This window comes from Dromiciops gliroides, chromosome 2 (assembly GCF_019393635.1).
Source record: "Dromiciops gliroides isolate mDroGli1 chromosome 2, mDroGli1.pri, whole genome shotgun sequence".
NCBI classification, from domain to species: Eukaryota; Metazoa; Chordata; class Mammalia; order Microbiotheria; family Microbiotheriidae; genus Dromiciops; species Dromiciops gliroides.
In genome coordinates this window covers 109662831-109675660 of record NC_057862.1, presented here as the reverse complement: position 1 = coordinate 109675660, position 12830 = coordinate 109662831, and the positions used below count along the sequence as shown (strand labels likewise).

At 38.4% G+C, this 12830-nt stretch overlaps 1 protein-coding gene across 1 annotated transcript in view; it reads left to right on the top strand.

The window, feature by feature from the left end:
- Positions 1-12830, top strand: part of CNNM2 (cyclin and CBS domain divalent metal cation transport mediator 2) — a 182125-nt gene that overhangs the window by 138232 nt on the left and 31063 nt on the right. Inside the window, exons 3-4 of the mRNA XM_043982743.1 lie at positions 10205-10342; positions 12214-12383. Coding sequence (XP_043838678.1) covers positions 10205-10342; positions 12214-12383 — 308 coding nt within the window. The remainder of the gene's footprint in view (positions 1-10204; positions 10343-12213; positions 12384-12830) is intronic.

The window sequence follows — 12830 nt, the reverse complement described above, 5'->3', positions numbered from 1 at the left end:
ATAGGAGAGGGGGAAAAAGGGAAAGGAAGATTGGGGAAAATTATCCCACATAATGTGGGTATCCAAGTAGACATCTATGCAGTCAAGGAGTACAAGACATCTATGCAATCAAGAGCAAATGACACTTGAACCTCACTCTCATCTAAACTGGTCAAGGAAGAAGACATGCGCGTGCGCGTGCGCGCACACACACACACACAGAGTTGCGAATATAAATGCATTTTACTCTACAGGGAAATCTTTTTTTGGGGGGGGGCAGTGGGGGTTAAGTGACTTGCCCAGGGTCACACAGCTAGTAAGTGTCAAGTGTCTGAGGCTGGAATTTGAACTCAGGTACTCCTGAATCCAGGGCCGGTGCTTTACCACTGTGCCACCTAGCCGCCCCCTTCTACAGGGAAATCTTAAAGGAAAGGAGAGAAAGGAATATGGGAAACTAGACAAGAGGGTAGCTTAATTTTAGTCCTAGGCAAAACAAATTCAGAGGATATACAAAAGTATGTATAGCTCTTTTTGAGATGACAAAACAATAGGCATCTGAGGGGGTACCAATCAATTGGGAAATTGCTGAAAAGGTACATATATAAATGAGATGGAATTTTATTGTGTTCTAAGAAACGAAAAGGGAATGGTTTCAGAGGAACCTGTGAAGACTAATATAAACTGATGTAGAATGTAATGAACAGAACCAGAACAATTTCTACAATGATTTCAATATAGTAAAGACAGACAACTTTGAAGGAATGAAGAACTCTAATCAGCATAATGACCAACTATGATTCCAGAGGGCTAATGATGAAACATGCTCCTCACCACCTGAGAGAGAAGTGAAGTACTCAGAGTATAGAATGAGCCATATCTATCCTTTGGACATGGCCAATGGAAATTTGTTTTATTTGACTGTGCATATTCATAAGGGGTTTTGTTTTTCCTTTGTTCTCAATTGTAGTATGGGAATTGGGGTAGAAGGGAGAGAAGGTATATTTTTGTTCATTGAAAAAATAAAATATATTAATTTTTTAAAGAAATGTAATATTTTTTTAAAAAAAAAGAAACTTAATATTGGCTCAGTGGATAGAACACTGGCCTCGGAGAACTCAGGAGGACCTGAGTTCAAATCTGGTCTCAGACATTTGACACTTACTAGCTATGTGACCGTGGGCAAGTCACTTAACTCCAATTGCCTTGCCAGAAAGGAAGGAAGGAAGGAAGGAAAGGAAGAAAGGAAGAAAGACTTAACATGGAGGTGGAATCAAGATTTTAGAATAGTGGAAGTACAATCCAATTGCCCCTCCCCCCTGCTCTGCCAAGATCTAAACAATACACCAAACCAAATCTTAATTGAGAAATCCTAGGAAAAAAAAAAATCACAGTGAGTAGGGCCTGGCCAGAAGCTTGCCTCATATAGCATTTCAGCACCCAGAGACTAAAAGAACCAAGCTGAGCAGCAGGGCAGGCAGAGGTCTGGGGAAGTGCCTAAATCAGTGCACAGTGTGAAACTTCTTAACTTGTTCCAAGTCACACAGATCTAGAGTGGACTAAGAATGGAACCTGAGCCTAGGACTGAGGGGTGGTGGAGACAAGCACACACAGTTACAGTGGACTAGATTCAGAAGCAGACAGTAATGGTGTGACTCTAATCCCAGGAGCAGAGCGGGGACTCTATTCTAGCCAGGGCAGGAATCCCAGACCAAAAAGGAGTTTGCAGATTGGCCACTCTGAACTTGCAGGGCTTCCCAGCTGGCTGATAGTAGCTGTGTCCAGCAGCAAGTTATTGAAACTTCCAATGAGGGATAAGTCAACATAGGTCTTATTTAGAGCCAAACCTGGGTCATAAACTTGTAGAGCTCAGACCAGGAGGGCAGTGAGCAGACTTCACCCTGGGTGATGTCACTTTGGGAGCATTGAAAGCTTACAGGTTCCTAGCCTGAGCTGTCCTTGAGATACTTAAGTAACCCAATACTCAGTACCCCAAGAAAGCAATAGGAGCCCAAAAGACCTAAGCACAGCCCAGAAATTCTCACCTAGAAGTGAGCCTAACCATAAAGTCAAAAGCCAAGAGTTAGGATGGAATAATGAGAAAAAAATAATCCAACCATAAAGACCTATTGTGGTGACAGGGAAACTCAAGATACTAATCCAGAGGGCAGCTAGGTGGTGCAGTGGAAAGAGCATTGGCCCTGGATTCAGGAGGATCTGAGTTCAAATTCAGCCTCAGACACTTGACACTTTACTAGTTGTGTGACCCTGGGCAAGTCACGTAACCCTCATTGCCCCCACAAAAAAAAAAAGATACTAATCCAGAAGAGAATGACTCTAAAACATCTATAAGCACATGTCAACCAGAGATAGAATTGATGAAATAGAAGCTAGCGACTCCATGAAATATCAAGAAATAGTAAAATTAAAAGACTGAAAAAAATAGAAGATAATATGAGGTATCTCAGCAAAAAACAGATCGAGGAGTGATACTTTGAGAACCATGGAATCTGGAAAGATCAAAGAGATAATTTAAGAATCACTGAACTTTCAATTGAAAGTCATAAACCATCCCCCCAAGAAAGTCTGGACATATAAGAAATCATTAAAGAAAATGGCTAGATCTCTTAGAACCAGAGGGCAAAGTAGAAATAGGAAGAATGAACAAGTTATTTCCTGAAAGAAACCCCAGAATAAAAACTCCCAGGAATTTTATAGCCAAGATCCAGAGCTCCAAGGTCAAAGGAAAAAGTACTTCATTCAACCTAAAAGAAAGAATTCAAGTACTGAGGAACCATGGTCAGGACCACAGCCAGCCACTATAATAAAGCAGCAGAGAACTTGGAATATGACTTTACAGAAGGCAAAAGATCTAGGTTTACAACAAAGAATAACTTAACCTAGCAAAACTAAGTATAATCTTATAGAGGGAGAAATGAATCCTTAATGAAATAGAGGACTTCCAAGCATTCCTGATGAAACGACCAGACCTGAGGAAACACAGGAATCAAGAAAAGCATAAAAAAGCTAAACATAAGTGAGCAATCATAATGGACTAAACAAGGATAAACTATTTACATTTATATATGGAGAGATAATACATGTATCCCCTAAGAAGTCCATCATCATCAGGAGTTATAGAAGGAGTTTACTTAGAGGGCCTGGGAGTAATTCTGTTATGTTTTGATAATCTTTTAAGAAAATGGAAAGGAAGGAGAAGAGGAATATACTGGGGGGGGAGGGAAAGTAGGGACAGGAAGAACAGGGAAAATTCTTTTACATTAATGAGGTGTCCAATTAGAAGTTTATAGTACAAGGAAAGAAATGAAGGATCTGAATAGAATTTTAGAGAAGTTAGATTTGATAGAACTCTGGAAAATATTGAATGGGAATAGAAAGGAGTATATTCTTAGCTCTGCATGGCACCTTTACAAACATTGACCCATATATTAGGATATAAAACCTCACAAAAATATAGAAAACCAGAAATATTAAACGCATCTTTTACCAACCATAATGCAATGAAATTATATACTTCAGTAAATTTCAAAAATTAAAATTAATTGGAAAGTACATAACTTAATCCTAAAGAATGAGTCAAAAAACAAATCATGGAAACAAATCATTAATTTCACTGAAGATAATGACAGTAGTAAAACAGTATAAGAAAATACATAGAATGCAGCCAAAGCAGCAGTTAGGGGAAAATTTATATCTCTAAATTCTTTCATCAGGAAAAGGACATATCAGGGGCAGCTAGGTGGCGCAGTGCATAAAGCACTAGCCCTGGATTCAGGAAGACCTAAGTTCAAATGTGATCTCAGACACTTGACACTTACTAGCTGTGTGACCCTGGGCAAGTCACTTAACCCTCATTGCCCCACAAAAAAGGAGGGCAGCTAGGTGGCATAGTGAGTGAATAGAGTACTGGCTCTGGAGTCAGGAGGACCTGAGTTCAAATCCAGCCTCAGACACTTGACCTAGCTGTGTGACCCTGGGCAAGTCAACCCTAATTGCCTCACTGCCCCTCCCCCCCCAAGGACATATCAAATTGAGTATACAACTTAAAAAACAACTAGGAAACCGACAAATTAAAAACCTCTCAATTCAACACCTTCAATTAAGGACAGAGTAACAAAATTGAAGGCAAAAAATTGAATGAATAAATAAAAAAATGATTTTACAAATCTCAGCAAAATAGATAAACCATTAGCTAACAACTTAAAAAAAGAAAAATTACCACTAGCAAAAACAAAAAAGGTAAATTCACAACTGTGGTAAAATGAGAGTTGAAGAATAAATAAATGATATCATTAAGATCTATTTTTCCCAATTATACACTGGTAAAATTGACTACCTAAATGGAAATGAATTAGTATTTACAAATATACAAATTTCCCAGATTAACAGAACAGGAAATGGAATAATTAAATAACTTTATTAGAAAAAGAAATTGAACAAGCCATAAATGAACTCTCAAAGGGAAAAACAACAACAACCCAGGACTAGATGGATTTACAAGCAAATTCTATTTAAAACATCTAAAGAGCAATTTATTTTAATACCATATATGTTGTTTGAAAAAACAAGAAAAAAAGGGATCCTAACAGATTCCTTCTATGAAACAAATATGGTCTTGATACCAAAACCAAAACGAGTCAAAAGAGAGGAAACTATAGACCACTATCCCCAGTGAATATTGATGTGAAAATTTTAAGTAAAATGTTAGTAAGGAGATTATAGCATCATATAAGAAAGATTATATACTATGACCACTCTGGATTTATACCAGGAATACAAGGCTGGTTCAATATTAGGAAAATTAGAAATGCAATTTACCATATTTATAACAAAAACAACAGAAATCATGATTATATCAATAGAAACAGGAAAAGCTTTTGACAAGGTACATACTCCATTCTTGTTAAAAACACAAGTAAGCATAAGAATTAATGGAACTTTCCATAATATGATAAGTAGTATCTATCTAAAACCCAGAGCCAGCATTATTTGGGTTTGTTTGTTTTTGTTTTTGAGGGGCAATGAGGGTTAAGTGACTTGCCCAGGATCACACAGCTAGTGTCAAGTGTCTGAGGCCGGATTTGAACTCAGGTCCTCCTGAATCCGGGGCCACTGCACCACCTCGCTGTCCCGCCAGCATTATTTGTGATGGAGATAAATTAGAGGCCTTTCTAATAAGAGCAGTGGTAAAGCAAGGAAGTTCATTATCACCATTACTATTCAATATTGTGCTTGAAATGCTAGCTATAGCACTAAGACAAGAAAAAGAAATTGAAAGACTAAGCATAGGCAAGGAGGAAACCAAATGATCGATTTTGGCAAATGATATGATGGTTTACTCAGATGACCCTAGAAAGTTAGCTAAAAAAACTAATTAAAACAGTAACTTGGGGCAGCTAGGTGGTGCAGTGGATAGAGCACCGGCCCTGGAGTCAGGAGCAGCTGAGTTCAAATCCAGTGTCAGACACTTGACACTTACTAGCTGTGTGACCCTCATTGCCCTGCAAATCCCCCCCCCCACACACACACACAAACACAAATACAGAAAAACCCCCACAGTAACTTAAGCAGAGTTGTAGGATATAAAACAAACTCACCCAAATCATCAGCATTTCTGAATATTACCAACAAAAACTAACAGGAGAAAAAGACATCCCATTTTAAATTATTACAGATAGTATAAATTTCTTAAGAGTACTGAGACACATAGGGGGCAGCTAGGTGGCGCAGTGGATAGAGCACCGGCCCTGGAGTCAGGAGTACCTGAGTTCAAATCGGGCTTCAGACACTTAACACTTACTAGCTGTATGACCCTGGGCAATTCACTTAACCCCAATTGCCTCACTAAAAAAAAAAAAAGAGAGAGTACTGAGACACACACAAATTCAGATCTAAATCATTGGAGAAATAGTCATTGCTTATGGGTTGGCTGAGCCAATAGAATGAAAATTGCAATGATATCTAAATTAATTTACTTAGTGTCGTAGTCATTAAACAACCAAATCGTTACTTTATAAAGTTATTAAAAGTGATTACACAATTTATCTGGAGGAACAAAAGGTCAAAAATATCAAGGGAATTAATGACAAAATGTGGGATGGAAAGTATACTTCAAAGTAATAATCATCAAAACAATTTAGTGGGAAATAGAGAGGCCAATCAATGGAACAGATTAGGTATGTAACATTTGCTTTTCTTATACACAACAGAAACACATAAGTACAGTAACTTAGTGTTTGATAAACCCAAAGATTCCAGCTATTGGGGCAAGAACTCACTGTTTGACAGAAATTTTGTTGGGAATACTGGAAAGTAGTCTAGCAGAAACTAGGTATAGACCAACATCGCATGCCATATACCAAGATGAACTTCAAATGGATACATTATTTAGACACAAAATATGGCATAATAGAGAAGCATAAAAGAAAATGTTTTTTCTTGCTGTTTTGTGTTTGCCTCTTCATGACCCCATTTGGAGTTTTCTTGGCAGAGAGACTGGAGTGATTTGCCATTTCTTTCTCTGGTTCCTTTACAGTGAGGAAACTGAGACAAAGAGGGTTAAGTGACTCACCATGGGTCACACAGCTAATAAGTGTCTGAGGCCAGATTTGAACTCAGGAAAATCAGTCTTCTTGCCTGCAGTCAGATATTCTATCTGCTTCACCATCTAGCAGCCCATAAAAGAAGACACCTGACAGAATTGTGGATGGGGAAGAGTTCATGACAAAACAAGAGAGAGAGGTTCACAGGATAGCAAATGGACAACTTAAATTGCATATTATTTAAAAGTTTGTGCACAAACAAAAGCAATTCATCTAAAATTAGAAAAGAAGGAAACCAGGAAAAATCTTTGCAACAGATTTCTCTGATAAAGATCTTATTTCTAAGAGATTCTAAGGGAAGTGAATCAAATTTATAAGAAAAAAAGCTTTCCCCAATTAATAAATGGTCAAATGATATGAATAGGAAGTTTTCAGCAGAAGAAATACATGTTGTCAATAGCCATATGAAAAATGTTCTAAATTGCTAATAATTGGAGAAATGAACATTTTAAAACTTAGATTGGCAAAGATGTCAAAAAAAGAAAAAAATATAAATACTGGAGGGGCAGTGGGAAAACAGATACACTAATGCACTATTTGTAGAGCTGTGAACCTTTCCAGCCATTCTGGAAAGTAATTTGGAACTATGCCCAAAAAGCTATTAAACTGTGCTGTTGAGCCAGCAATATTGCTACCAGGTCTATACCCCCAAAGAGATCAATGACGAGGGAAAGGACTCATATGTACAAAAATATTTATAGCACCTCTTTATTTTGTAGTGGCAAAAATTGGAAACTGTGGGGAGAAAGGGATGCCCATCAATTGGGAAATGACTGGATAAAACAGGTTCCCCAAACACACATATGACAATAGTAATAATAATTGACATATACAGAGCACTCTTATATTTGCAAAGTACTTTGCATATATTATCTCATTTGATTCTCATAACAATTCTGTGAAGTAGGTATTATTATAGTTCCTGTTTTATAGATGAGGAAACTGAGGCAGAGAAAAATTAAGTCAGTTTCACAGGGCCATTAAAGTGTCTAAGAAAGGGTTCTAATCCAGGTCTTTCTGACTCTAAACTTGGTATATTATACTGCTTCTTAGAATATCCAGTTCTAAATTGATGTCCTCCTTAACAAATTCTTGCCAGTCTTCACTGGTAGAGGAAATTTCCTACCTAATAATGAAATCATAGCTCTAGTCCTTAATACTCTATCACTAATAATTTTTTCTGAAAATTGACTTTGTTATGTTTAAAGGATAATAATTTCTATTCTTCAACATATTCTCTGTATGTGACTTAATGATATCAGTGTATATGTACATATATAATATATATTACATGTATATATTATATATGTATAATATTATACGTTTAAGAAAAATTACATTTCTTTTTTCTAAGACATCCCTATAGAATTAACCTCATATCATACTCTTCATTCTTGCACATCCCTCACTTAGTGTTTAATGAATTTATCAGCTAATTTGAACTTACTGAAATATTGCTTTGTGACATTATTCATGTTGATTTTAAGTATATTTTTCCACTTTCTGAGCAATAAATGTTCCTTGGTATAGGCCTTAAAGCACATAGCAGCAATAATAATAATTCATATGTGTAGTTCAAATTCATACACCACATATATTTGAGGTTTGCAATATACTTTCTTGACAACCTTGGCAAGGTTTTCCCTGTTTTACAGATGAGGAAATTGAGGCTTAGAGCTTAAGTGAAATTGCTCATGTTCATGCAACAAGTGTCAGCTAGGATTTAAATTCTAGAGTCAGGTTTCATGAATCCACACGTAATATTCTTTTTTTCCCCCTTTTTTTGGTGGGGCAATAAGGATTAAGTGATTTGCCCAAGGTCACACAGCTAGTAAGTGTCAAGTGTCTGAGGCCGGATTTGAACTCAGGTTCTCCCGAATCCAGGGCTGGTGCTTTATCCACTGCTCCACCTAGCTTCCCTGTAATATTCTTTTCATTCCACTATATATTAGTGCTTTACAAAGAGTAGAACTTAGTAAATGTTAACTCTATGATAGAACTAGTGTGAGATATAATTCCAAGTGTCATATCAGAGCATTTAAGTTAAATTTGATTCAGCATGGTAAGCCATATTCAAAACACCCTGCTTGGCCTTGGAGATGCAAAAATAAAAACTATATACTTTGTCCTCAAGAAGTTTCCATTCTACTGAGGACAATGCACAAATAAGGGTGGTACAAAGAAAGTTAAGGAAGGAGACCAGTAACAAATGGGGTATGGGGAAGGCTTCATGGAAGAGCTGGTGCCCAAACTGAGACAGAATATGGTTGGAGTGTTTTTAGAGGTGGAGGGAGTTAATTACATATTTGGAGGAGAGCTTGTACAAATGCTTGGAGGAGGGAGATGGGAATATTGAGATTGGGGAACAGCCATTGGTCTGGTTTAGGTAGAATGTAGGTTACACAAATTGAGGGAGTAGAGAAGTCTGGAAAAGTTGTGAAGCGCCAGGCTTAAGGGTTTATATTTTATCCCAGAGTCAGCAGGGGGCACCACTCAAGATTTTTGGACCAGGGGATTGACACTGTCAGCAGACCTGTTGTGTAAAGATGATGTTGGCAACTATGTTCAGAGTGCATTGGAGAGAAGAAAGGCTGTAAACAGGAGACTATTAACAATGATCCAGGACAAAAGCGACCGATGCTTAAACCTGGGTATTGTGTGCGTAGAAAGAAGGGTCTAAGAGATGTTGTAGTGTGTATAGGTAGACCTGATGGGATTTGGCAAATGACTATATCAGGAGGGTGAGGAAGAGGGAAGAATCTAGAATGACTGCAAGATGACCAACCCTAACGCCTGGAAGGATAGTGCAAAGAAGTTAGGATAGGGGATGGGGGAGATAGTTTAGGAGGAAAGATAATGAGTGCTGTTTATGACCTTGGATGTCTGGAAGGACGGTGCTACTCTCAACTGAAATAGAGGAATTTAGACTGGTTTCAAGGAAGACACAAGTTTTGCTTAGAGCATGTTGAGGTTGAGGTGCCAATAGAACACCTAAGAGAGGTCCATCCATCAGCTGATGATGCAGGGTTACAGTTTTGGAGAAAATGAGGACTATATATGTGAGATGCTTCTTGAACCCCTGGAAATAGATGCGGTCACCAAGGAAGAGTGTGTAGAGGGTAAAGAGCATGCAGAAGACCAGTGTGATCCGCTGCTTCTATGTCGCACACCGGTTGTACAACTTTATTAGGAAAAGCTGTTCTTTGTCACCAAACTTGTGAATTTTAAAAATGCATTTTTCAAAGGCCCTCAGGAACTAGGATGTTGCCGATAGGCAGAATTCTAGGAGTTTATTTTCATTACTCCATCCTTGTGGCTGTGCCGTGCTAGGAGATGAGTCACTATGGGTACATTCTCTCTTTCCTCCCCCTCCTTGTGTGGGGGGGGAGGGGGGGAAGAAGGGAGGGAGGAAGAGGGAGAGAGAGAGAGAGTGTGTGTGTGTGTGTGTGAGTGTGTGAGTTTGTGTGTGAGAGTGAACAGGCGTTCCTATAGAGACAGGTGTAACCTTTCTAACTGATACTGACACTTTCTATCACAGAGATCCCTCCTCTCATGGAACAAACTTCCTTTTTTTTCCCTTTCCTCTTTTCCTTCCCCTCCCCCAGCTGATAATAGGACTAAAAAGAAAGTGGCCCATCGGGAAAGGAAGCAAGATTTCTCTGCCTTCAAGCAGACAGACAGTGAGATGAAGGTTAAAATATCACCACAGCTGCTCCTGGCAATGCACCGTTTCCTAGCAACAGGCAAGTGCTGCTTATCATGGTTTGGAATCATTTGTTTCTCACCAGCCAGGACAGGGTGGGCTGTGGGGGGCGCTGGGAAATGGGGTGACAAATAATGCCACTTTTGTGTTTTGTTTTGTTTTGTTTTTCTTTTTAAACTCTCTCCTCTCCTGTGTTCAGTGTCGGCATGAACCCTCTGAGACATTTACCAGGGGTGGACCAGTAACTTTAAATTGGTCTGAAAGGTAAGGATGAACGTTAGTGCTGCCACACTGCATGTACAGTTCATCAGGTTAACTGCTCGCAAATAAACCCCACGGTAGAGCCTGTTTTTGTGGAATAGGGAACCAAGTCATGAGACCTGGACATCATCTGGTCTGTTTGATTTAGGTAGTTGACCAATTTGCCTTTATTCAGCTTGCTTGGGAAGAACTGTGGATACCACTGGTAGGTAACACAAATAACCTTACCAATGTGTAATGCAGATAGATTTATAAAATAAAATCTTTGACTCTATTAGTTTTAATGAAAACAAGAATAAAAAGTCTTTTACATGGACTTCTCAAAGGCTTCTTCAAAATAAATTGGTAAATCGGATCTATTTCCATTAGGTAAATAGTCATGTTAGTCAGTCTACCAATATAGCCAGCACTGACTGATGCAGAGAGGTCAAGGTTGAATACACCAAAAAGACCGTTCCCATGATCCGTCAGTGGCCCCTTAGGGGAAGGGTGAGTTTTGTCTATCTAGCAAGAGGATTGGGGGGAAATATGGAACTGCCCAGCGACTCCTTCGAAGACTCAACGTCCACGCCGCTCCTGTTAACAGCACACAGTGTGCTGAAAAGTATTTTGAAAAGAAGAAAAATGGGATTCACAATTTTTGTGTTTGAAATTTCCATACATATTCTTTTGGTTTAAGAAAAGAACAAACATCAAGCCTAACTCATTATTGTTCTGTATTTTTGAAATTCTGATAACATTGTTCTCTGCCATCTAGGAACCATTATTCAAAACTAAAGCAAATAAAGTTCTTCATTATCTGGCTTTTAGGTTGTCCTATAGGCCTGGCCAAATGCAACCCTGAGAAGTTAGTAATTGGTTTTCTTATAATTTTTAATGAAACCACATTTTTCCCAAGTACAATAACTGTGATTTTTAAAAAAATCACAAGTTGAATGCATATTAGATGGTGATGATATATTATCTTCTTTGTGAACCTTTAAACCTCTACGCCTACTTTTATTTCTAGTAATGTCAGAAGAAGGAATAACTGTGAAAATAAGATTCTGACAGCATCTTGTGCTTATATGGGTGTGTAAGAGAGTGAGGGAGAGAGAGAGGTGAAGAGAGGGAAGGAAGGAAAAGGAAAGGGGGGAGAAAGAGGAAGAACAGAGAGAAGGAGAGTAAAAGAGAGAGGGGAGAGGAGAGGGAAGGAGAATGAGAAATGGGAGAAGAGACAGACACAGAGAGAGACAGAAACTAATTCTATATTTTTAGGTAGTTCCTGCCCTTGGATTTGACCTACACTCTTCTGGGTCAGACAAGCTTTGTTATGGTTCAGAGAAAGGCATGCTGGGGATCAAGGGGTCTGCTTCTGGTTGATAATCTTTTTCTCTAATTGAGAAGTCTAGTGCTTTTTATAAAAATGAAAATTAATGAATCAGGGTGGTAAAGAAGAATGAAAATGAAACATTAGAGAATTCAGTTTTTTTCTGATTCTCCTAGGACCTAGGTGATCGAGCCCCTAGTGGATCAACAAGCAGAAGTTTCATTAATGTATTAATCCATCATTTTGCATCCATGATCTCTTTTTACCCACTTTAGTGTTAATTTATACTATTCCTTTCCATACATTCAAAATGTAATATCAAGTTGTGTTTATATCTATAGAAGTAGAAGCATTTAGCCCGTCCCAGATGTCAGAGAAGATCCTTCTAAGGCTGCTAAAACATCCCAATGTCATCCAGGAGCTGAAGTATGACGAGAAGAACAAGAAAGCCCCAGAATACTACCTCTACCAGCGAAACAAACCTGTAGACTACTTCGTTCTCATTTTGCAGGTCAGAAGAATTACTTAAAAGTAATTTCTCTTTTGGCACCCTTCTTTCCTTCCATCTGATCAGGCTTTTTCAACAAGCTTACGCTAGGTGGAAAAGAGCCAAGGTTCCCATGTCCTGCTTCACGTGATCTTAGCTCTGGGAAGCTCTAAGTGGTATCCCTATTCTCATTTCTGTTCATAGCTCTAGTAAAAGGTAATGCCAGTAATCACTTTTATATCTTGGACTGGAAGGCCCAGAGCAGCATTTGAGTGAATATTTTGGATAAATTACCCATTGAATCTTCCTTCTTTGTACAATTGATTTGGCTATCTCTTCGACATTTCAAAGATTTTCCAAGGTTTTTTGTGCAGCTTCATTGTTTGAATGTGTTTTTCTAATTTTTGGGCCATGGTTTGTTGCATTCTAGAACAGAGCTAGAGAAAATAGGAGTGAAGAATGGGCATTAAA